This window comes from Passer domesticus, chromosome 27, assembly GCF_036417665.1.
Source record: "Passer domesticus isolate bPasDom1 chromosome 27, bPasDom1.hap1, whole genome shotgun sequence".
NCBI classification, from domain to species: Eukaryota; Metazoa; Chordata; class Aves; order Passeriformes; family Passeridae; genus Passer; species Passer domesticus.
Genome location: NC_087500.1, coordinates 5,609,460 through 5,635,688, shown reverse-complemented (window position 1 = coordinate 5,635,688; position 26,229 = coordinate 5,609,460). Strand labels below are relative to the sequence as shown.

Below are 26,229 nucleotides of genomic sequence, written 5' to 3'. Positions count from 1 at the left end.
CCATTTTTGGGATTCTTCATCCATTATTTTGGGACTTGTGATTTGTTTTGACAGGCGCATACTCAAATGGAAACCATTTGGGCTTGCAGAGATGGAACAGGTGGGTGAATGTGTCCCTGCGTACTCACAGATGGACTTTTGTCTCTATTAAACCAACGTAATTCTTTGTGTGAAATGAGAAAATTTCTGATTTAAATCTTCTTGGAGCTCCAAAACTGTCCGTGAAATTTCTGCAGATAAATAGTGTGTCTGTTTGTAATTTTTGGAATTAAACCAAATCCTGTGTTGAAGGGTTTTTGTTTGTTGGAGACCTGTCAAACTCATGATATTTTTGCATTAATTTCAGGATAGTTTGGATGTAACTTTTATTTTCTTAAATAAAGGGAAGGAAAAAACTGGCATATCATATTTATTGGCTTTTAAAGACCCCAGTTCTAGCATGGATTTTCCTCAGTGCTGTTTTCAAGACAAGCCCTATCTGTCTTATTTTTGACACCCAACTGTCTTTCATATTGACAGAGCAGAAATTGCAGTTGAGATATGCAGAAAATCCCATGTTTTTCTCTTGTGGTGTGAGGTTGTTGCAGAACCTTTAGAATTTTCTCTTCCCAAGGGTATTTTTATTTGCATCAAGGCTGTTGGACTGCTCAGCCTTGCAGAGGATGTGGTAAACATGTCATCACAGCACTGGAGCTGAGAAAAGGTGATAATAGCTCTGCATTTCAGATTCTTGTGTAGATGCTTAAACAGAGGGAGAACCCCAAAAGTTTCTCTAGTGTCGATGGTGTTTAAAAGGCAAAAAAATTGAAACTCTAGGGGTTTTCAGATGCTCAGAGAGAGAAATTGTCCTTATTTCACACTGGAGCTGCACAAAATGGAGCATCTGTCACGATTACACTTCTGGTGTGTGAGAATTTTTAATTTTTAGACATAGCTAAGAGGTTTCTATAGCAAGAGGAGGTGGTGTAGAAAGCTCCTGTGGAGTTAAATCAGGCCATCACTCTTCCCTTGGCTACGTCTTTCCTCCTACTCCTGGAACGTGCCTTCAGAGGTGTCCTGTGCACTCGAGAGCAGAAAGGCATCCACAGGACTCACTCATGTCGAACAAGCCCTTGCATTCTCCTGGCCTGCTTGTTTTCTAAGGAAAAGGCCTCATCTCCAGCTGGACACGTTCTTTGGTCCTCTCCTACTTCTGTCACAACAGGACAGCTTGTTTCAGAAACTTCTTCCTTTGTGAAGAAGGAATGACCACGCAGAGGTATTGGGTTGGGTCACTTGCCCAAAGATTGAGCATGACTTTGGCAGAAGTTAATTTCTGATGTGATCTGTACCTGGCTGGCTCTAACCATGCAGGAAACCTTGATCAGGTTCAACTAAACTCATGGTTTGGGATGATGCCACACATGAGATGTTCCAGCTCAACATGAACAGGGTCCTGGTTGGGCCATTGCAGAGTCACATGCCAAGTTTTCATCACAGATCCTCTGACCAGTGCTCAGACCATAGAGGGGGTTGAGGATTGGGCTGGATCATTGGCTCTGGACCATTGCTTTGGCACTTCTCTTTCCTTGCTCTGTGGTGATTTTCCTGGAGTAGCTGTTGATGCTCAGTAATTCCTAGATAGCTTGGAGCTGGAGAAATTTCCTAAATTCCTAGACAGAGGAGCTGCAAGAAAGATGGAGAAGGAGTTTATAGCAAGGCTTGTGGTGGCAGAATAAGGGGGAATGGTCTTAAACTGGCAGAGGGTAGGTTTAGGTTGGATATTAGGAAGAAATCCTTCCCTGCAGTGGTGGTCAGGCCTGGCACAGGTTGCCCAGAGCAGCTGTGGCTGCCCCATCCCTGACAGTGTCCAAGGCCAGGGCTTGGAGCACCCTGGGGCAGTGGAAGGTGTCCCCACCCCTTTGGTTGCGGTGGAAAGCTTAAACTTGAAATTTCTACAAGTGTTTCCTCTGCAGAGATGAAGGCAGGATTAGGACAATGCAGGTTTTATCCCTGTTATGTTTTTCTTTTTATCTTCTCAGCCATGGAAGTGAGTAGGTGTAAGTGAGAAAGTGGTTTTTAGAAGGGAAGTCACCAGCTGGGTGTTTCTGTCAATAAATGGTCCTGGACCTGTTGCATGTCATGGCTGTTGCCCTTTCAGCTTGGAAAGGGGCCCTGGAGGTGCTGCCTTCCACTTCAGTGTCCCCTGGTCCTGGGACATTGGTGGTGTCACAGGATTTGTGTGCACTCAGAGAAGTTTTGGGTCTTAAATCCGCTCACGATGAGGAGCATGGCACTCCTGTGTCAGTGACAGTCTGCTTCAACCATCTGTGTTCACACAAATAATCCCATGGTTATTAGATATTTCAATTAAATCCTTGAGGCATGCCATGTGTCCTTGTCCCTGCTCCTCTGTGGAAGGAAAGGATGATGAGCAGTCATCACTCCTCAAAACAGAAAGTTCTAACAGCTCCTTTCATTTTGTAAGGAAATGAAGAATTGGAAAAGCAAATAAATTACTGAAAACTACAGATGGATGAATTAGAAATTTCCTTAGGTAAAACCCACCTTGTAAATGCAGCATAATGCAGTTTTTCAAGTGTTAACAAACAAGTTCAGCTGATTCAGGCTTGTGCCTTATCAGATAAGTAGCTTCATTTTAAGGATAGAATATTCTGTGATGCTGCTACCAGTGGAGCAATAGGGATCCTAAATCCAGTTTCATATGAATGGAACAGTTTTGCATATGTGTCAATATAATTACAGCTCTGGTGGTATCAACTAACCCAACTAGCATCACAAAATTTGAATGACTTGCACAGAAATAAAATTACCTTAGCTGTTCCTAATCTCTTGCCTTTATTTTAAAATGCTGTTATCAAGAAGTGAATTTATATTGCCTTGTTGCTGTGTCATAAACAGTGGTTTATGTAGTGAACAGGATCCAGCCTCTCACGTGCTCTAACTTGGGATTACTTGGGCTGTGAATGGTGAGATATTTTACAGTTTACTCTTCTCTCTTTTATGGTCACAACATCTTGGGTTGATCTTAATGATCTGGTGGGAGAATGAATGAGATTTTGTTTACGTGGAGCTTAGGCTTGCTGCTGGCCTTTGCCCTGCCACTCCTGTTCCAATTTAATTTGCTGCTATAATTTGATACCTACCTTTGATCATTCTTGGCTCCTTGTAGAATACTTCAGCAGCGCTCTTGCGGCGCTGTCTAGAGTGCATTTGTTACTCTTTTTCAGCTCCTTTCCAAACCCCTCGTGCAGGTTTTAATTTTTTACTGCTCTAATTACAGACAATCAGAGCAGTGGGTACCCGGTGTGTGGGTACAGACAGGATGGCAGAGATTTGTCTGGGGTGGCACCAAAGGTAGAGCAGGTCATGAAAGCAAACTGGGCCGAGCAGGAGGAGCAGGAGGTGGCCAAGTGTCGGGAGCCAGGACATCTCTCTGGATGCCCTGGATGTCTCAAAGCCCTGGCAGGGGCTCGGAGACCCTGGCAGGAAGCCAAAGACACTTGGAAATTCGACCTTAATTCATAGAGCAAATTGCCAACCTTATATGAAGAACTACAGGCCACAAAAGTTTAAGTAGGAATCACAGGGTGAAGGGAAAAACTTTGGAGCACTGTACAGGGGGGTTTTGTATGTTGTACAGGGGGGTTTGAAATTCTGTACATGGGGGTCAGGGGTTCTAAGATGGAGGAATTTGGGCGTGCCCTGTCCTTCTTCTTTCTTCTCCTTGGCATCCATGTTCAGGATGACGTTGGCATGTGTGGATTGGTTCACAGAGAAAGTGCACTTGCCAACAAGGGCAGAAAGTATTGGAAATTGAAGGTAAATATCTCATACGTAGTTTTCTCTATAAAAGAGACAACGGCCCCGTGGGCGGGGGAGAGTGCCCTTGGCTGCCTTGCTGATCAGATCTTGGCTGGACAGACAGAAAAACTTTGTAGATAAGGAACAATAAACTCAACTGAAGACCAAAAGCAACAATCCAGACTCCTTCAAAGCGCGGCCTGCCCAGAACCACCTTTTCTTGTGCTGGGGCAGAGACAAGTGACAGCCGACCCCGGCAGCCAAGGGTGCTGAATTCTCTGCTGGATAACTGCTCATTTCTAACTCTCTTAGCTGACAGGTGGTGGTGGTGGCATCGGGTGCTCAAAAGGGCTTGGAGGGAGCTCTGGGAAGCTGCAGAGCCGCTGGCCTGGTGTGTGTGTGGAACGTGTTAACAGGAGGAGGTCTGAAGGGCAGAGATAATCACAGAATGGTTTGGACTGGAAAGGACCTTAGCAGCAATCCAGTTCCACCCCTGCCCTGGGCAGGAATACCTTCCTGTGTGCACTTCTCAGTGGAAAGAAAGATGGAGAGAATCCTGGATTTGCAGAATGGTTTGGGTGAGAAGGGACCTTAAAGCTGTTCTGGAAGAGCTGTGTGAGAGAGTAAAACACTAGGGAGATAAACTGCATTTCAGAACTGTTTGTATTTCACTTGTTCTTTTCTTCTGTGGGAAGAATCACCAGTTAAATATATCTTCTCTTTTTCTAGTGCTTTCTAGACTTTAATTTCTGAACTAAATTAAGCTTTGTCAATGTCCAGAAAGGATTTGACTGCCGTGTTCAGCATAGACCATTTTAAAAGCCCCATGAGACACAAGCCCCTTGGTGGGGACGCAGTGGCACTGGGCAGCTTTTCCTGAACTTTGTCAGCTTCATGCAAGAGAGAGAGAAATGTGTTTGCTCCAGTAGATGCTTAATTAGTTTCTGATTTCTGTCAGCTTGAAAGTTTAGTTTGAAATCTGAGCATTGTTAGAAATTGCTGTAACAGGTTCTTTATAACCAGTGGATTACCAGGGTTGGCTATAACTTGATTAAAGTGACAGAGCTCTTTGCTGCTCTCTGTAGACTAAATGTCCTTTACAGTACATCCAGGTCCTTTTTGGACATTTTTCCTCATTTTTAGTGCCAGTGCAACATCTGAGTCACTGAATTACAGAAAGAACTCCAGGACAGTAGGAGATTGAATGGGAATAATACAATTCAGCACTTGTGTTTTGTAGCATTCTCCTCTCATCTGTTTTAAATTTAACATTTAATGAAATAAAACTGTTGGGGAAAGGGATAGAAGGCTTGAGGAATTCTTTTCCCTCCAGCTCTACCCTCTTTTTGTCATTTGGGAGGATCTTGGGGGTATTTGAGCAGATCTTACGTAGGCTTAAAATATTGATGACGTGGTTTCATCCCATAGTCCCAGTTCTCCAGTCACTCCATTTATTTTTTTTTAGTGCAAAGTCTGAAACTTCAAGAGTGACTGCAACAGAAATTTATTCCTTGTTTTCGTAACAAGATGACTTAGAAAGCTGGAGCAAGTGGTGCTGCCTTCCTTTCTCTGCTTTCATCTTCCTCGTCTCATGCACAGGGTTCTACCTTGAGTCACAGCTGAGGAATTTCTGCTAAAAAAGGCAATTCTGAGAGGCTTCAGAAGATGCTGAAAAGGATTTTCGATGGGAAATGACATGGAGAAATGTACAGTGTGCCTCAGCTCCAAGGAGTCAAAATGACTTGATGACTTTGGATGGGAAGAGGAAAGTCCCATCTCCTCCTCCTGCCATGTCTGTATATTAATTAATTAACTTCTTTCTCCTCAAAGCTATCCCCTACGTGGACAAAGACTTGTTGGCAGCCCACGTTGAAAAAAAAAGCCTTTTCTAGGGGGAAAGTGAGGGTGTGTTTTTCTTTCTGGGATCAATAATAGGAGCAACTTAATTCCTGAGGTTTGCAGGGAGCATCTGCTCAGGGGATTGACACTGGGATGCTCCAAAGCCTGAATCTTTTGGGCTGAGCTGGGGAGGGGATTTTGCTGGCTGGTGTCTCCAGCAGTCCTCAGTTTGATGGAAAAATCACTGTTCCATTCCTCTGAATGACAGAAAGTTGTTTATAATAATAAGCAAAATGGAAATTGAGCTGAATTCCTTTTGGAAGCACAGACGACAGCCAGGTTAGTATTTTAGGAGGAATTATTTTCTCTCTGAGTATATAAATGTATTGTAAGCATCATTGTATTGCCATTATTGAGCACTTCAGGCAGAAATCTGTATTATTTTATTCTACATATATTTAAAATTCATATAAGCCTTTTCAAAACCGTGTGATTTTCTCCCTTGAACATTGATTTGGGATGTCTATTCAGACAGAAAACCATTTTGATCAATTATTTGGGAGTGTTTGTACTAATTTTGGTGAGATAGGTAATAATTTGATTTAATTACACTTTTTCAGAAGACTCATTCCTTTTTGAGGTCACTGAAGGTATTCTTGCTGACATTTTCTGTGCCTTGTTCATCTGGAGAGAGACAGAGGGGAGGAAAGAATGTTCCAGGAGGTTGCTGTGGTCCCATGAGATTGCAGAATCCACTTTGGAGAAGGTTATTCCTCAGTTTTTCAAAGGAAAAATAAATTTCAGGGGCAGTAATAGGCAAAACCTTCATGTTACAGACACCTACAGTTTAAAGAAGAATGTAGTTGATTTTTTGAGCTCTCCTTTCCCATTGCTGTCCTGCCATCACCAGCTTGCTGAACTCTCTTCCTGCTTTTATTTATCCTTTTCCTCTTTCCACCTATGTTTCCTTCAATTTTCGTGTTTCAGGGCCTTATCTCCTAAACCAAACATTTTTTTCTGAAAGTTTTGGAACGAGCGTGATGTTTCCAGACAACACATTGTTCTCAGCACTTTTCTGTGCTGCCCTGCCCTCACTGCTGTGATAATGTGGGATGAGAGGAGAGAGGCTGGGGAATGTAATTTAAAAAGCTTTTATAGTCTCAAATAATAGAAGAGGAAGAAACTGTTACACAATGGATTCTATAAAATAATGCTGGATTATGTAAAGAGGATGTTAACCTTCATTGCATGTATTGTCACTGGTTTAATTTTAATTTTTAAAAATATATGTACCTAAAAATCCTTGTTACACATGGCTGGTATATTATTTATTCTGGTTTTCCAGAGAAGCTGTAGCTGCCCCATCCCTGAAAATGTTGGATGGAGCTTGGAGCAAGCTGGTCTAGTGGATGATGTCCCTGCCCATGACAGGGAGTGGGACTGGATCATTTTTTTTTAAGTATTTTCTAACCCAAACCATTCTGGGGTTCCAGGATTAGTGCCACAGCAAAAACAATCGTGTGGTCCATAATTTCCTCTTTATGGCTCTTACCTCAGCCAAATAAAGGGTCCTTTGGGCCAGAGGAAGGATCAAAGCCTCATCACCGTGCGCTGGGTTTGTGCAGCTGTGCTGAATGTGACAGTTATTTGTTCCAGGAGCTCCATGGATCAATAACTCTGCAGCACTAAAAACATCTCAGTTCGAGGGAGACTTCAATAAAAAGTCAGCTCTGCACAGCACTGCGGAGCTGCTGGGACACTTCCAAACATGAGTCAGGCTCTGGCATGAGTGAAAGAAAGATGGGAATGGAGGATGCACTGAGCACCCACTTTTCCTCTCTTTAAATCTGATCTTCCAAAGTTTGCTCTTCCAATCATGACTCTGGATTTTCCCAAACACAGCACAGCTTGGGCAGGTTTTTGGGAACCTTACAGATTTGGAGGATTTAATTCAAATATCAAATTTCTGTTGCAAAAGAGGCTGTGGGGGTTATGAAGGTTGTGGCTTTCCCATCCCTGGGAATGGTAAAAGCTGGGTTGGAAAAAGCCTTGAGCAACCTGGTCTAGCAGGAGGAGTCCCTGTGCATGCAAGGGGGATTTTGACTAGATGAACTTTAGGGTCCATTCCAACCCCTTAACATTCTGTGGTAAAATTGTGCTTACAGTAGTTTAAAACACAGTATATTAATGTGCAAAATTCAATTTTTCGTCAGCTGGACTAGTAACAAGAGATGAGTTTGTGCTAAACACCCAATGGCAGGGGGTTGGAACTAGGTGATCTTCAAGATCCCTTCCAATCCAAACCACTTTGTGATGCTATGAAACATTCCCATCATTTTTGGCACGTTTTCATCTCATCAACCTGTGATAAACACAATATTTTTACACAAAGAGAGCAAATTTCATTATTTCATCCTCTTGTGGCAGAGGGAGGTTCAAAACACAGGTGAAATTCAACTGTTTAACATGGGGAGAGCAGAAAACTGGGCACAAAACTTGATTTTGAGCCCAGCTCCTTGGCCAGACTCTTCCCAATACCTGCCGTAGGAGCAAGCCAGGAGAATCCAGGCATGTGGCCATGTGTGTTTGTGTTTTATACTGATGAAGTCTGTGAGTAAAAAGCTGGTTTGTGTTGATGCAGATTGGGCAGTAATGTCCATTTTCCTGGTTCTTGTAAGGGGCTGGTACACAGAGAAGCTTCCAGGTCCCTGGGATGGATTATTCCATCATCCATGCAATGGGAAAAGAATTGCTGTTTCCTCCAACATTTTCCTGTACTGCAGAACTGACCCCAAAAATGTGCAGTATTGGTTTGAAATAACATCTCAGCTGTTGAAATTGAAGTTCTTCAGTAGTAGCAAGTCAGTTCGTGTATGATGCAAACATCATCAAGGCATTGAGCACAGGACTGGCCTGTGAGGTGGACACGGATCACAGGTGACAAGTGCTGTGACCCCGGGAACAAGGTTGTGACTTTTGTCTCCATGGAATCAGTATCTTTCCTGAATTAAATGCTAGTTTTGCAGTTCTGGAAAGCCAGTGTTGCTAGTGACTGCCATCATTAATCAATCCATTATGTTTTTATAAGTGGTTATTGCAGACATCCTTTTTTCTGGTGTTCTTGGAAGGATTTTCTCTGCTCAGAAAAACTCCAGTTGTGTAACATGAATATTCATGCTGTTTAACACCTGGAGTTGGTCAGTTTCCTACAGAAAATCCTTACAGGAATAAGAGGCCTAAAGGACTGAGCAGGTACAGAATACTTCAAATAATTGTTTCATGCTTTTGTTAGTTTTTTGATTTGTGCCAGAAGCTCATCCCATGACTGTGATCATAAGATTTGCCTTTGCTCTCAGGAAGGGGTTCAGGACCAAGGCAAACCGTTGTGCCTTGAAAAACCACTTTTATAAAAAGATCAGTGTTATCCATTAACATTTGGCTGTAGAGTGTCAAACCAGATTTTAGAGTTTATGATATTTCCATTTGTTGTTTATTCCAGTAGAAGACTAATGCCCAAATCTGAATCTGTCAGGATAATCTTCATTTGAACATGAGTCAGAGGTGCTTAATTCTTGTACATGAAAATCCTCCTTTCCTGTAATCGGGTTATGGGTGAGTTAGGAGGAGTTTTTGTCTTTCCCACACTTAGGGTATTTGTAATAAGTTAAACTCTTCCTTCTGTGATTTTTCCCCACCTGTATTTACATGGAGAGCATTGTATTGACTTTTTTTAAAGTAAACTGTTGATTTTTAAAGTAAACTGTTGTCTGTGAGTCGTGGTGACATGGTGTGTCTTGGCAGGTGGAAGTGTGTTTTTAAGGCTCAAGTCATGGTTTTGAGGGAACAAAAACATAATAAAATAGATGCCAGGCCAATAGATGCCAAGCTGGACAGTGCTCTGGTGTAGTGGAAGGTATCCCCTGGCCAGTTCCAGGGGGTGGAACTGAATGAGCTTTAAATTCCCTCCCAACACAACCCAGCCTGTGATTTTGTGATGCTGTGAAATGCATTAAAATTATGTGTATGGTTGAACTTGCAGTACATGGAGATTTCACCACGTTGGTGATAGGATGTTCTTTATTGCCCTCAAGAAAGAAAGGGTGGATCAGTTTGCTGGATCCATGATCCACGTCTGTGGTCATCAGTCAGTTCTGTGGAGAAGGCAGGAATTAGTGGGGCAATGGGTAACTCAGTGAGGAGTAAAAGAGATCCAGAGTAAATGTAGAAATAAAACCCAATTCCTTCCTTACAGGTGAGAGGCAAACAGTTCAGTGCTGATCTGTTAAAACATGCAGGTCCTGCATCTTCCACAGACCTGTGTGTCCACACAGCAAGTGGTGTAGTGATCACATTGCCCTCTATATGTTTATTAAAATTCTCCTTCTTTTTAAAAATAGTTTTTAGTGCAGAACCTTCTAGTGACAATCCCATCAGTCATTAACATTTCTTGAACTGTGAAAATCCTGTGAGTTTTGTATTTTAGAATACAGTGAGCACTGCCACATGTGCATGGGATGATATATGGTCCTGGTATCAGCCAGAAATGATAAAGAAAAGACAGGCTATTTTTAATATATATTATAGAAATTACTGTAGTAAAACATATTTATTAAAACAGCAACTACAAACTAAATATTAAAGGATTGACCAGTGCAGAATTACTATTTTAAACAATTTTCAGGCCATAGCAATAATCTTTTCAATATTAAAATGCTTTCATTACATCAGGATCTGGCACAAGTTTGTTACTGGGAATGATTTCTCTGGGGTGTTGGCTGTGGGGTGTTCGTGTGTGCACATGTGGGATTTTTTCCAGGGGGTTTATATAGAATTGACTGCTGGCTTGTGGTGTTTAGCATCACTTTTTGAGTGATGCTGCACATCCATGACCAGCGAGGGGTGGGGGTGAGAGGGGGCTCCAGGCTGTCCTTATCTTCCCGAGTTTCTCACATTCCTCCTGCCCCCGCACGGCTCCTGTTACACCGGCCCTGATGGGCTTGCAGGGAATGTGCTGGCAGCGTGTCTCGTGTTCATAGGAGGATGAATTTTACACACATTTTTGGGTGTGAAATGGAAGTGTGGTACCTGTTTTCCCTCAGCACATCTCCTCAGATGGATCATGAGGGGTTTTAGCACACCTGTTTTGGTGCAGAGATGGGGGGTTGATTCCTTGCCTTTCTTCTGCTTCACAGGGACTTCCTGTTGAAAAACCACTCCTTAATCGACATCTCTGTTTTGCACACTCCATTTTAAAAAGAATCTGGGATCACTAATTTGAGTGTAGCTCATTTGAGTGATCTGGTTGTGCATGGTCTGTCAGCCCCCCATCCTTGGACCTTCTCAGCCTTTCCTCCCTAAAACCAAGAGATTTATTGCTGCCTCCAAGATCATTCTCTGACTTGTTGAGCTTTTATTATCGGAGAAGCAAAAGAACAACCTCCCAATCTCTAGCTGCAGATCCCAAATTTAATTTGCAAGACAGGGAACTATAAAGATAAATTATGTAAATGGAGGGGCAGAAGCCACTGACCCCCAGAATCAGTGCTGAGGAGCTTTTCACATTGGCCTTTCATTGTAATGGGCATGAGAGTTTAACTTGGAAATGCAACATGACAATCTCTGCATGTAACTTATTGTCTAGTTCTCCTTCTCTGGTCTGGAATATATTTAAAGGCTTTTACTAAACCACTTTTATTAATTTTACTCCAAAAAAATGTTGTACAGAATTTTCAATCTTTTAGAGTTCAGACTGTTAAAACATGGAGAAAATCCCATTTTTCTAGCACTAGTGGTCAGTGATGCTTTGTTACAAACACTTTTACCTTTTCCCATCCTCTGTTAAGTCTCTTGATGTTTGATGGAATTGCAAGGATAAAAGTGGAGTGCTTCTTTTTGGCTTGCACAGTGTTAGCTTTGCTCTGCTCTTTTGTGTTGAACACCAAACCTGTTTGGTTCAACAGTGAGACTGTTTTGAAATTTTATGTTCAAGTAAACAATGACTGAACATAGCATTTATGTATTAAGTTCAGATATTTACAGTTAAATATCTTAAAACCTGTTGGGCTCTCTGTACCTCTCTATGATCTTTGCTTTTCCACAGTTGCTGGCTGCATCCAGGCTCATTTGCTTCCTATAAAGAAAATTTAATAAAATAGGAGAAAAGAAAATGTTTTAGAATATCAGGAATGTGCCTCAGTGTTCACACACTTTAAAGTCAGCCTGTGCAGTTTGAAAGTTTAACCAAGAGCCATCTCCTTTGTAAAGAATGCAGATAATTTTTTTCCTGGCAAAAAAAAAAAAAAAGGGGTAACCTGATATGAGTCTGACAGTGTCGTTTAGTTAAGTGCTTCCATCTGTTGCTTGCTATTTCCCTTACTCATGACCTCTCTTTTTCTCTCCCCCTCCTTCTCCCTTAGCCCCTCTGAGGAAAGCAAAGTTTGTTGAGAGCCCTCGAATCCCAGAGTCCGAGCTGGGCTCCCCAACCCTCTCTGCCCAGAAGCTGGACGTTGATGCATTCTGCCCTGGTAAGCTGCATGCAAAGGCTCTGTGTGAGCAGGGACAACAGGCACAAAGACTTTTTAAATTTATAATATGGCTCCTTTGGCTAGGTGGTTGGTTGGACCTTCCCTAACCAAGTTTCACCGTCTTGCAAATTTGAAAAGCATTAATTTCTGATAATTGCCCATTTACGTTTGTTTCTTGCAATTTTGCATGTGGCTGCTATCCCCTCAGAATAATTTAAAAGGTCTAGAGAGTTGCTTTTGAGAAGATAAAAATGAGCCAATAAACGTACTTGCTTTAAATTTAATTTTTAATGCTGGTCTGCAGAGAGGCTGGGATAAAACCATGTCTCAGAAACATCATTAAATCAGCTAAGCAAAACTCTGGGACCTTGTTACCTGCATCCAGGAATATTGGGGTGTTTACTTTTATTTAGTTAAGAAATACCTTCTAATTTATGTATGCTGTAGCAGTTGCTCTGAAATCCATGCATGTTGCTTGAGGCCTCTGGTTGAAAAATAAATAAAGTGGGTCATGTCCCTTTCTGGCTCAGCCCTGTTCATGTCTGTCAGCTCGGGCAGGCTTTACCTAAATCCCCCAAGCCCTGGAAAACCCAGCACATGTGAGTGCCTGCAATCTGCAACTCAGTGTCATTGCCCAGATTCTTCCTCACTTGGAAGGGGCAACCTGGGCAAGGCTAGAGTCTGTGGAGGTGCTGGGAGAAGGCTGAAAACAGCAGCATTTTGTTGGATTCTGTGCTGAATCCTGTAGATTCTTCCCCTGGCTTTCCTTGATATTGAGCCAAAGGGATCCATACTCACTACAGGCTTTGGATGGAAAAAAGGGATATTTAATATGTTGAAATGATGTGCAAATGTGTGACATCTGCCTCTGAAATCTGTAGCTACAGTGGCCAAGGTCACATTAATAAATGACTGTGAAATCAGGGTATTGCTTATTCCTGTGGCTGATGAACTTGTAGAAGAACTTGTAGAGTACTCAAAATTGGATGAATTAATTGAATGTTGTCCAGATTTTGAATGTGGGCTTTCTTGAATGTATTGTCTGAAAGAGAAGTTGTTTCAGAAAATCAAAAGACAGTTCCTGTGCTTGGCAATGCCTAATTTGAGACCACAGTTGCCTTGAAAAGTGCTGCTCCTTTTTCAATCATCATGAATTACAATTAAAATTGTGCTGCTGCAGCCCTTTTTTCTAACTGAACGGCTTCAACTGTCATGTTTATAATTGTTAATAATTATAAACTTGTTATGATTGCATCCACAGAGAATTAATCATTGCATTGTAAGATTAAAAAAACATAAATTCCACATTCCCACACCCAGACATGTGCCTCCCCTCTTCCAGAGCTTTGGAGGGCAGGACTGCTGCCAAGCCCAGGGATGGGCTTTGACAATGGGATCTGCAATTCCTTTAATTTCTTTTTCTGCTATTTGATCTCCTTCTCTTGCTGATAGTTTAGTGATCTGAAAGGAAAAGTGGAGTTTTGTACTGCCTTGAAGTGTCATTAAAGGAACATGAAGTGTCATTAAGGAAGGAAAAAAGTGACAATAGCAGAGTTGTCACAGTGGAACCAATAAGGCTGGAAAAGCTCTTTAGAGCTGTTGAGTCCAACTGCAAACCCAGCTGTCCCAAGGCCACCATGAGACTGTGTCCCCAAGAGCCATCTTGGTGTGCTTGGAGAAGGGAAATGAGACAAGAGCAGAGCAGTACCTGGCAGGGAAGAGCACGGACTTGCAGTCAAGGTAGAAACTGCAGGTTGGGGATTCAGTTTGTTTCAGTTTCCTTAAATGTGACCCCAGGGACTTGTTAGGGAGCTGCTTTCTTCATGTGTGCCATGGCCAGGGACTGTGGCCAGGTTTATACTGGCAATAGGGGAAGAGGGGAGGATAGAATCCATTGGGGAAGGATTTCTGAAGCTGTTCATGGAAGAAACTGCCAAAATTTATGGATCCTTCTGTGAAAGTAGGATGGGTTGGAGGTTTTGCTGGTCTGGAAGGCTGGATTCCAAGCTTCCACCTTGGAAGAAGTAGGTGGTTGGGGGAGGATCCTTGTATAAAGAGGGAAAAAAGAAAGAAAGAACCAAGTTGTGCTCAACTCACAGGAACCAAAGGGGACATAGCATCCAGCTCCTGATGGGAAGGTGGAGGAAGAGTCCTACTCTGGATCATGGCAAAGCTTCAGGCACTGCCTGGAGTCAGTTTTCCAAGGAAATACAACTCCTTTCTTCTGTGCTAGGCTTACATGAACCCTCTTCAAAAATGTGTGCATCCTGTGAAGATATAGCACACAGTGCTAAATCCCAAGCGTTTCCAAGAATAACGGTGCGAGTTGAAAGAAGGGAAAGAATTAGGCTGATGATCTGCCTGGCAATGGAGGGGAGGTGGAGTGGTTTTTAATGTGATCCCTGACAAAAAATGTAATTAATTATACACTTGAAAGCAGTTTAAAACACTAAATAGCAAAGAAAAGAGAACATTAGCTACTCTGCATATATAGGAATAACGATTTCAGTTTGAGATGCCGAGAGGTGAAATTTTGCTCAGTATCAAAATGTTTATTTTAAGGCTTCAGGCAAATTTCAGCACATTCCAGGGAGGTGGTTTCCTGAGCAACTGCAGTGCCACTGCTCGGCCCCTCATGCTGCTGGGGGGAAGATTTGCTTGTGACATCTTCAGTGTGAGTCAGTGTGGGGGAGTGACGTGCTCCCGACGTGCCAGTGCTGAGGAAGGAGAAAGAAGATGACAATACCAAGTGGTGTCATGGAGGGATGTTCTAATACCAAGCACAAATAACAAAGTTTTAAGCTTGGTATATTTTCTTTTTTATTATTATTATATTCCTTATGTAGCGAAAGTAATGTAGATACTTAAAAATTAATAAATATTCTTAAATTAATTTAGAATTTGGCCCATATTTTATAGTTGCTGCAACTAAGATGATGGCAAAAAAAAAAGCTGTTCCATGACTTTGAAAAATCCCTTTCTACAAGAATTATCATAGAATCACAGAATAAGCTGAGTTGAAAGGGATCCACAAGGATCATTGAGTCAAATTATGTTTCTGTAGATGTTTTTGTAGTTGCAGAGGATGTGCAGATTTCAGTCCTTGACTTGAAGTGTCCCTGGTGGGGAAGGAGTTCCTTGTCTCTTCCCTGTGTGGGTAATGAGGCCCTGGCACAGGTCTCCCATCCCTGGAGATGTTCAAGGCCAGGTTGGACAGGCTTAGAGTAACCTGCTCTAGGGGATGGTGGAGCTGGATAAGCTAAAGGATCTCCTCCAACCCAGACCATTCTGTGATTCAGCAGAGACTTTAAAAGGAGGGTCTTGGAAGGTTTCTGATCCATCTTTATTTTCTGCTCCAGTCCTGCAGACACTGTTCAACAGAGGCTTTGTGTTTTCCCCCTTGTCAACCCTCTGAAGGCAGGGAGGCTCGGGATGAGGCCTTCACATCCATCATTGCTCTTTGATTAGGATAACATAGCAGGAATTGACCTTCAAACCTCTGTTGTTCAACTGTCAAACCTTTTCTGCAGTGATTCTAGTGACTCAGTTTAATATGTAGGGGTTTTCCCCCACTTTATCACACCTCACTTCTGCCAAGAGCCACTGCTTGCATGGTAAGCACTGTCCTGGCTTCTTAGTTCTTGATTGGTCACAAGGGCATCTTTCTTTCAGCTGCTTTTTGTTTTTCATGGCAGCTAAAACATGTTTTGACTTCTAAGTGCTCAGAAAATCTGTTGGAGATGGATGGTGCTTTCAGGTAATGGCCTTTTACCTCAGATTAATGTTTGCAGTTGCATTTTGTGTAATTTATTACCTTGGTTTTGTGCTCCAAAGGCTAAGTCTGTTATGACATTATCTTTTAATTTGATTAACTCCTTCTTCAGAAATTTTGGGACCCAGATCTCGGGTGTCTGGTTTGCTTGTTGCACATTAGGCTGGCGGGCGTCTGTTTTCATCCCTGATTGAGTTAGGAGTCACTGCGGTGCTCCCGCCACCGACAGGGAGGGGAGTGATTTACCATGGCAGCAGCACTTGTGTTCATCTCATCGCTCCTTTTTCTCTTCCTTTGGTTAAAGAATCGTTGAGCTTGACATCCGCTTGCTGCTGCTTCTCTCTTTTTGTCATGTAAAATGTATTTTTCATTTTACACTATCCACGCGTTTCTCCTAAACACAGCAAAATGCTTCTCAGGTCTTAGAAAAAGCCTTTAAGAGGGAATGCAGGAACCAGCACTCCTCTCTGATTTTTCATTGTGAAAATACAGGCACTGAGCCAAAAAAATCCTACAAAACCCCAAACAAATGTAGCCAGCAGGATTCTGGTCCAACCTCTGTCATATTGGACAGTGATGAACTGGGGGGAAGGAGAGGAAATAATCAAACCAACCATGAGCTGACAAATGGTTTTACTGTTGAATCTTGCGGTTGTCCCAGCACTGTCAAGCCCACTGACCTGAAGGGAATGGGAAATCATTGTGATCAGTCCTAATTGCAGAAGAGCCATAATTTGGCACACTGGTTGCTATGGAAGCAATTGACTTTTCTCATGCTGTTCCTGGGAGGATGCTGTTGGTTCCTTCTGCTAGATCAAGAGATGGAACCAGTTTCAGAATAAACTCGTGTGTTACAAAACAAGCCCCAGTCTGGTCTGAAATTCTGGATCAGAGGGAGGAATATTGAAGGCATTGCTAGAGTTCTGTGTGTGAATCCATCTGGGATTGGCCACAGACCAGTTGCCGTTAGGTGTCATCGAGCTTGCTTGAACTGAAAGTTGCAACTTGGAGAATAGTGGCGGGGTCCAGAGTTTAGGGTTTATTGAATCTTGCCAAAGTAGAGTTGTTCAAAATAAGAAGGGAAAATAATACAAATCCCATAGGTTATTCCCATATGTTTTTAACTGTTAAATAACTGGAGACAGTATGCTTTTCTTGAAGCTTCCTAGTGCAATCTGTTAATACCCAACCCTTAGAGGGTTTGGGTTCAATCTACCTGGAGGAGAAAAAAAAAAGGGAAAAAAGAGGGGGAAAGGCTGTAAATTATCCAAATTCTGTTTTTGTGATGAACTGCCCAACTTTAAAATGTTGTGACTGCTTTCACAGATGTGACCATGTCCCAGTGCCTACGGATAAAAGTCCTTGAATTTCAGTGACGCTATGGAGAGCTGCCCATAAGTGCAAATATGCAGTGCTCTGAAAGCCACACCATGACTTGTGCTCTCTTGCCAGTTGCTGTGACTTCCTTACCCTCCCCAGGGCTGCAGAACAAGAACTTCTTTATTCTTATCTAGCGTGACTGTTGTTCCCCTGGTGAAATTGGCTTCAGTCGTCAGCATTCCCTCTGTCCCTTCTGCTCTGTTCTCCAGGGCAGCACAGCTGCCCTTGGACCCTGAAGAAAGGAGATCAACTTGTGCATAACCTCCTGTACCACAGTAGATTTTCCACCTCATTAAGCAGAATTTTTGACGTTTTATATCACTAATTATTTAACTCCAAATAATTACCTTGAGTCCAAACATGACCATTTTGGCCAGCTGCCAGGTTGAAAGTGCAGCCCTGCTTGGAAGCACTGGTTGTACCAGCTTGGCTTCAAATTCCTCCAGTGCCCTGGAACTTATTGCAGGCTCCAAAATCCTTGTGTTTGGACTGAGACTGTAGCAGCCTGACTCCCGTGCCTGCTGGTTTGTTTCTCAGAGTTAAATCCCCACTGGCTCTTCCATATGTTCCCATGAGGAACCCCATCCCTGTGGGGAAGCCTTGTCCCACCACATAGAGCAGGTTCCTGCTGCTCTGCACTCCTGGCTGCTGGCAGAGTCTGCCTGGGGCAGCATTCCTGGGCTCCCTGCTCTGTTCCCATCCATTCTTGGCATCTGTCCTGCCCGGCAAGAGGAGCTGTGATGGTGTGTGCAGTTACCTGCACGCCTGTCACCTGTGTCTGCCCCCTTCTGTAACTTCAGTGGTGTTTGTCCAACTACATTTTGCAGATGAAATTACAGCTCCTACTCTGTGTAACTTCAGGGCACTGTGAGGATAGAGTGGGTGATTTTCTTTTATTTGAGTGGGGTAAGATTTTCGTAAATATAGTTTATGTTTTAGAGAAAGAACAAATTTAAAATTGATCTCATCCACATGGACAGTAGTCTTCCCTCTCCAATCATTGAAGATACGCAATTAGCAACAGGTCTGGACATTGGTTATGTTAGAAATTAGCCTCCAAAAGAATCAGAGAATAACTGGGTTGGGCTGGCAGGGACCATTCCACCTGCTGCCAAGGGCAGGAAACCTTCCACTAGACCAGGTTGCTTTAAGTCCTGTCCAGTCTGTTATTTTAAAAGCTGGCAACAGTAAATTAGTCTATTTCTGTAGCAGTTACTACATCCAAACAGAACTTTTTAAGTCTTATTCAGGTTTGTAATGGTAGGTTTTCAAGATTGTTGTCAGCGTTGTAAATGCAAAGACCATAATTTAGTCAGATTTGCTTTTAATAAATTTATCCTGGGAACGTGCTAATAGATCAGATCAGGTAAGGACAAGGTCTTTGTGCTGTCTTGTCACTTGCTGGTGACCTCCCACTTAACAGTGGTCAAAGGTGACAGTAAAGTGTCATTTGCCTTGCTAAACGTTTGGCTCATTTTAATGCTCGTTGTGCTTTGACCTGGTAAAGCTGCCTTGGAAGAAGGAAAGGTGTTTGTCAAAATCCTCTTCTACAAACTCTTCTCCCCAAGAAAATGATGGAAACACTATGTTATATATGTATGTATATATTTCTGAAAGTCTCCTGCAACTTTGTTTATGCCCCTGTGAGTTGGCCAGGGTTGGGCCACCAAAGGGAGCAGGTTTTTCAAAATTGTCAGATTTCTATCACCTGATAGAATTAAATGATGTGAAAAATAAGAGGAAGGAATGTGAGAGGTTTTGAAAGAGAGTTGCTGGAATTAAAGAGATTATTTGGGTGGTTGTGATGCAACATGCTGGTGGAGGTTAGGATTTTTTTTTCCTTTATTTCTCTCGTGAAATTTTCTCCCATTTGTTGCTAAGAGACAATAACTACCGATACTTAAGAGAACAAAAGAGTGGCTGGGAGGAGGAGGGAGAAGGGTGCAGCCGGCTACTCTCTTACCTGAGGGGTTTTCTCTTTACAAGGGCAGGATGCTGCGGGAGTTTGGCTGGGGGTGAGGGGCTGAGCTCGGCTCCCCGATCGGAGGAGGGACAGCCGGCCTGGAGGATTCACTGCTTTTGTCCTCCCACTGCTTCTCCAGCCGTGGGTGAGCCTTTGCTTGAAAAAGCTGGCGAACTGGGACCTTATTACACCCGGTTTGACTCGAAAGGACGTTCATCACCTATTCGGATGCCTCGGAGGAAAACCCGGGACCCCTCCTGAAGGGCGCATCTCCCCGGCTGAGGCAGATGCTGCGGCGGAGCCCGGCTGCCGCTGCCTCGGGCTTTTTCTCTACACTCAAACCCAGCACCCCGTGTCCATCGGGCGCCCGATGCTAAGGCTGCGGATTTGTCTGTTACATTTTGTTTGCCACCCCTGGAGCCTGCTTCTGCCCGCCCGCCCGCCATTGCCGTGTGGGGAAAGGCGCCGAGCCTGCGCACAGCGCCCCCTGCAGCCGCGGGCAATCATCGCCCCCGGCCTGCCTGAGGCTGGCTCCTGTCCGCTGTTCGCGCCTGTTAGGAATAGGTTAGAAACTGCTGAAAAAATAGTTGATAATTGTTAATGTCTGTTACATTTTGTTTGCCACCCCCGGGAGCTGTGCCTGCCTATGCCCGCCTATGCCCGCCCGCCATTGCCGTGTGGGGAAAGGCGCCGAGCCCGCGCACAGCGCCCCCTGCAGCCGCGGGCAATCATCGCCCCCGGCCTGCCCGAGGTATTCGCGCCGGTTAAAAATCGGTTAGAAACTGTTGAAAAATAGTTGATAATTGCTAAGCATTTGGGTGTTATAACCACCCTTTTAACCCCTTTTACAATATAAGATATGTGGCACTCAGCGTACCGTATTACACCTAAATAAATTGCGCCACTCCCCAGGCGAAACGAGCCAGCCTGGACAGAGCTGTCATGGGCCAGTTAAGCGCCTTAAACCTTCGTGCAAGTGAAGGATCCAAAAAGAAACCAACCCAAAGGACAGAAAACAGGATAAAAAGGGGCTTCTGGCCCAGGGAAGCCGTGCTGCTCCGCCTGGAGCAGCCTGGAGCAGCAGGGACATCGCTGCTGAAGTAGACCCAGCACCGGCGCTGCAGCATCCTCGACGGGATCGCTCCTGTTCAGCCTGGGTCCCCTGGCTTTAAGCCTTTTTTTTTATTATAATAAACGCTGAAATCACTTTAGTACCGTGTGTCTGGTCCCGTTTTTAAAAGTGCCAGAGCTGTTGTTTGTTTGCCTTGTGTACACATGGACATCCTGGTAAAGAACTGGGGTTTCTTTTCCCGTTCCTTTGCCTGAAAGCCCCATAATTTCAGATTACAACAATTTGAGGGGAAGGGGGTCACATTCTCCATTCCAAGGGAGGTTGCCACCTTCCTTGGCAAACACCTCTCTTTCAAACCAAGACACATGCCTAATATTGCAAAACAAAAGCAGGCTTTGGCAAATACAAAGTATTTAAGGGAGTGTTTCTTCTTTTTGATATTTAAATAGCCTTCTCCATCAATAAGAGTGTAATACACTACCTCAAACTTGTCTGAATAAAAAGTCAGTTTAAGACCTAAAAATAAATACAAACAACTTTATTTACCAGCCAAGGCCTTTGATGGATGGCCTTTGACATCCACTGTTGGATGTCCAGAGCTGGAGCACAGCCCCATATTCATTTTTTTGAGCTAAAGTGCCAAAAACTGTAAAGAAAGAAACAATTTCATCTCTGCTTTACATCATGGGGAACTTACTGCTTCTGTCCTGCTGTCCTTGATTTGTTGAAGAGCTCAGGAACGTTTTTGGGGGTCAGAGTGTAATCCTGCTTCCAGGAGATAGTCCAGATGCTCAGGCTTGTATTTATGATAACTGGCCTTTTATAGATATGTATATAAATATATATATGTGTGTTCAGTAATGAGTGCCCTCTCATTTCCCTCAGTCTTTTTTCTTTGGTCCAGAAGGGCCCCCCTGAGCCTCCTTTTCTCCAGGCTGAGCCCCTTTCCCAGCTCCCTCATCCACTCCAAACCCTTCCCAGCTCCATTCCCTGCCCTGCTCCAGCCCCTCAGTGTCTTCCCCAAAACTGACCCCAGGACTGGAGGTGTAGCAGTACAAAATTTGGCATTTTTAGAGATGCATATAAGGCCACCACCATCCCTTAGTAGTTAATTTTTTTTTAAATCTCTTCTTGATGTGAACAAGACCAATGAAAAAATCCTTCCATTAATTCTGAGATTAGGGGGATATGCAGAAATGGTCAAGGATATTTTCCAAATACAGCTCAAGTGTATCCAGAATAATTTAAAGCAGATGTACATAATAATGGGACAGATTCAGGTCACATGGAGGTAGGGAAGTTGTTAGATAAAACTCTGCAGTTATGTAATTGAAAATCAGGGTCCTAAATGGCATCATTTATTTCTGCCTTTTCATAGGTGCTCGCTTTTTGCACATAGCTAATCTTTTTTCATTGCTAATTCAAGAATTTTTGATTTCCTAAAGGAAAATTAGTCTCATATTCAGGAAAATTCAGGGATGGGTGCCTCTAAGGGAGCTGTTACCCAGTTCTTGTTAGCCACTCACTGAAGTGGATTTTAGCTGGTTTGAAAGTAAAAGTACAGCAATTAAACTCAAAATATTCTGTGGACTACAGATGCATTGTTAATGTCTCCCAGGGGCACTAACCCCCACCATTTATCTAGAATTAGATGAGGGTGGCTATCAAACCAGTCACAGAATTACCAAATAAATCATGAAGGAATTTCATTTGCTTGTAAGCAATTGCAGCTGAAATATGTGGCAGCTTTCGTATAGGAATTGAAAGGAGGTAACAGAAACATTGTTTGAAAATGACAATGTACAAAAAAAATTGGACATTTTGAATGTTATGGTTCCTTGAGAAGAGCAAACCTAATAACTTTGCCGTAAAATGATATATTTGGTTTCCAAGGAATACTCTGAACATTTATGAGCACTTATGAACTCAATCCTGCTGCATGTGATGCCTACAGAGGTGTTAGAGCTGACCCCTTCAGAAATCCAAAGGGTATTTCTAGATAAGACATCTGAGAGAGCTGCCAGGCTCTGTAAAATTGCTCCTAAATGGCCTAAATCAGGTAAATTCCAGGGTGAATTGCAGAGATCTGCTGACATATTTAAAGTGGGTTGAATTTTTTGAAGGGAGGATCAGAGGTATTAAATTGCTTGACAAGCTCAGGTTGTATTTCTGATTTGCATTTTTGCAGTTCAGTCAAAGAAAAAAGTCATTAACTAAAAAAGAGGCAGAAGTAGATGGAAAGTATGGGGGTGTTCACTGCTGGGATCTGCTAAAATTGTTCAAAATAAAGAGAAAAAGGTATCTGTGTGAGCCTTAGGTATCTCCACTTGTTGCAGCAGACCCTCTTAGGGGTAGAAATGAGCCAAGACACAGACTCTCATTTGAGAGTTGAAGTTAGAGTAAAATGTGGTTGCAGCACCAACTGGATAACACTCAGGAAAAGGGAGAAAAAACCAGTTCTGTCCTTTCACTGAACTTAGGAAGAGAGTATTAGGTCTTACTGTCAGCCCTGAAAGGCAACATACAGCTTTTTTCCATAATACCCATTCACAGAGCTGTTATGTCTGTTCTTTGACATCCAGTTAAAGGATTCCACTTCTTTTTTAAGACTTTAGGAGGGGATAATCCAATACAATGGTGCTTTGCTTAAATTCAAAGTTATCTGTACTTTGAAAGCTAGGTTATAATTAAATAATTGATAGTTCTGTAGGAAATATGGGGGTCCCACAGCTCCACTGCTTTGGTTCAGCTGGTGATACCTTGTACCATGACCAGCATCTCGCAGGGAATGAGCATAAAACAAGGCAGGAGAACCTTAAGGTGAAGGAAGTCAGAGTTAGATCAGATATAAAGAAGAAATTATTCCCTTTGAGGGTGGTGAGGTCCTGGCACAGGGTGCCCAGAGCAGCTGTGGCTGCCCCATCCCTGGGAGTGTCCAAGGAGAGGTTGGATGGGGCTTGGAGCAGCCTGGGGTAGTGCAAGGTGTCTCTGCCCTTGGCAGGGTGGGAGTGGATAGGCTTTAAGGTCCTTCCCATGCCAAACCTTTCCATGATTCTGTGAGTTACAGTCACAAACTGGTTTGGGTTGAAGGGATCTTGGAGATGTTGTGGTTCCAACGCCCTGCCATTGGGGGTTTTATCAAACCACATAATAATATTCCTCTATATCTTCAATGTGCCTGTACAATGACTTGAGGCAAGATGGTAGTTTTCTGTATTTTACAAGATTGTAGTTTTCTATATTTTACAAGATTGTAGTTTTCTCTATTTTACAGGAGAAAGCCAAGTTCCATCCCCTTGGAGATGTTTTAAGGGTAGTTTAAAAGAAGCAGCGCCTTAAGGACAAGGTTAAACTCAACCTCCAGTGAGTGAATTTTGGTTGGGAGTTGTTCCCAGCACTAAGCCAAAGGAAACTGGCTGTGCCCAGTGCCCTGCAGCTGCCTCACCTGGGCACTCCCAGGTGGGCAGTACAGATCTAGATCCAGATGTTCCTTTCTGCCCCAGATGTGTAAGTCAGCATAATTTGAATATTTTTAATATCATGGTTGTGAAGACAGAATGGGAATGCATAATAAGCTGTGGAGCCATATCCAGGGAATGGCTTTTACCAAAAAATCTACCTTTAAAAATGCCATTTTACCTTTTAAAGAAAGAAATAACCTTGGAAATAAAAGTCTGTCTAGTTTTCATTTTACATAAATTACGTCTGTTCTGGCTTGGGCTCCTAGAGGCAGTAAATGCCCACAGATTGACTGTGGGTGGTCAGCAGTTCCTCAAATTGGGCCATCCGTTTAAATTTGTCTCTCTTAAATCTATCGGATTCACGTCAGCGTTGGTTCAGGCAGTACAATGGGGATTCAATAACTCAGACAGCTTACGTGGACCTCCTGTATCATCCATTTCCATAACAGTGGAGCCACGGAGGAAGGACAGCTGCAAATGCTCAACTCCCAGAGCTGGTGGTGCTTAGGAATGCAGCCGTGGTTGCATGGGAGATGCTCCCGGGTTTTTAATTTGCAGTAGTGCAGAAGAGACATCCAAAAATTGCTGTAAGCTTCTGTGAGCTGTGCTGTATGAGATGAAATATGAATTTCTGGAAGCAACTGGCTTGAATTTCCTGAGATTTTGTACATATCCCAGGATCCATGATTTGTGGGTTTCAGTTACAGTTATCAAAAAGGAATATTTTATTTAAAGTCGCATCATTTTACTCTTGCTGCAGACTGAGTGGTGGAGGAGCCCAAACCAGGACAGAGCAAGGAAATGGAGATGGGCTCTTTTCCAATTTGTACATTATCAGATGAATAATTAACTGTAGACTAATTGCAAATCCTAATTAGTCTCCTATAACTGCACTAAACACAGTATTACTTCAGTGTAAAGTGGTAAGAACTTGACCTTCAGGCTTGGTGTGAGCAGGAAGGAACTTGACTTTCAGAACCCAAATTACGTGTGTGATACTGCAAGTCAAAAACCTCCACAGTTTTCTGTTCCTCCTTTTTTGTTACAAAATTAAAAGGATACAGATATGCTAGTGTATATGTCGGGCCTTTTCCCAGTGTGCATTGCTAGCTAGAAGCTTGTCTGTGCTGTTTTCCCTTCAGGTGGTGGGAAAAAACAGAAAAAATCATTAGGAATGTTGGTTTTGGCCTGTTTTGCAGACTTGATGGGGAATTTGTGGCATGGCCCATAGAAGGAGTGCAGAAAGTGAGTTGTATTTGGAGAGTCTGGATTTCTGTATGACCATGAGTGTGTTGGGGACAGCAGGCGACAGTGGAAGTTGCACATGTATTTTCTTTCCTGTTAACTACTCAGTAGCACAGATTGGTTGCTCTGCAGTTCATGGAGCACCTTCCAAATAGCTCTCCTAGTCTTGTCTTCTCTGTGAGTAATTTTCTGTGAGAAACAGAGGGAAGAGAGCAAACACTCTTCTCCAAAGCTGGTCCAGAAAATCTTGTTCCCTGGTAGCTCCGGTGCTTCTGCTACAGGAACAAGATACCTAGGTGTGCTTCCATGGGAGATGCTGAGAAAAAAATGAGCACTGAGAGGAGAAGCAACAGTTAACATTGGAGAAAATTTATATCTATGGTACATGACCTAAAACTAATGACCAGCATGGAATGGTAAAACAGACTTGAATAACGTGAATAACCTGAAAACCCGGATACTGAGGGTACAAACAGGTACAGGTGTTGTGTCGGTAAAACCACTGAAGCAGCAGCCAAAAGTCAACAATTCCTGTCTGAATCTGGTTCTCTTGTGTTTAGGTGATACTGAGCAAGAGCTGGGACCCCCTCCATCCGTAGATGAGGCAGCGAACACACTCATGACTCGCCTGGGCTTCCTCCTCGGAGAGAAAGTCACGGAGGTTCAGCCAGGGCCCCAGTACAGCATGGAGGTGCAGGACGAGAACCAGGTATGGCATGGTGGAGTTTGGGAGAGGGTGGTTATTGTCTAATTCCATGGCAACCAGGTGTGTGGTAACAATGGTGCTGAGGTAAAGGTTGTACGTCCTCATCTCGCCGTGACTCATCCTCACAGAACAGCAGAACAGTTCAGGGATCAGCCATGTGAGACAGCTCCTGTTGTTTTTCTGTTTCTGCAAATGTAGGAGTGGGCAGTGTTTCTAATCAGATTATAGTGACCAAAATAATCTGTACTTGCCTGGCATCTTCTCTGTGATATTTCAGAAGTACTTCGGTGGTGTTACATAAAGATTTAGAGTCTCTGCAGAAGAAAGAGGGAAATAGTAATAGCCTGATTTCACAGATAGTCATGGTTCTTGCTCATATTTGCCCAACAAGGTAATTTCATGCTTGAAAACAGATAAAGAAGGCAAATCATAAAATCTTTATTGTGATGAAGCTTGTTACACC

The 26,229-nt window shown here is 43.1% G+C and overlaps 1 protein-coding gene across 10 annotated transcripts in view; it reads left to right on the top strand.

Annotated features, from left to right (window-relative positions):
- TANC2 (tetratricopeptide repeat, ankyrin repeat and coiled-coil containing 2) overlaps positions 1–26,229 on the top strand; it is a 151,976-nt gene that overhangs the window by 54,126 nt on the left and 71,621 nt on the right. For all 10 annotated transcript variants that reach the window (XM_064400126.1, XM_064400129.1, XM_064400133.1 and 7 more), the window contains 2 exons: positions 12,060–12,167; positions 25,621–25,769. In XM_064400126.1, coding sequence (XP_064256196.1) covers positions 12,060–12,167; positions 25,621–25,769 — 257 coding nt within the window. The remainder of the gene's footprint in view (positions 1–12,059; positions 12,168–25,620; positions 25,770–26,229) is intronic.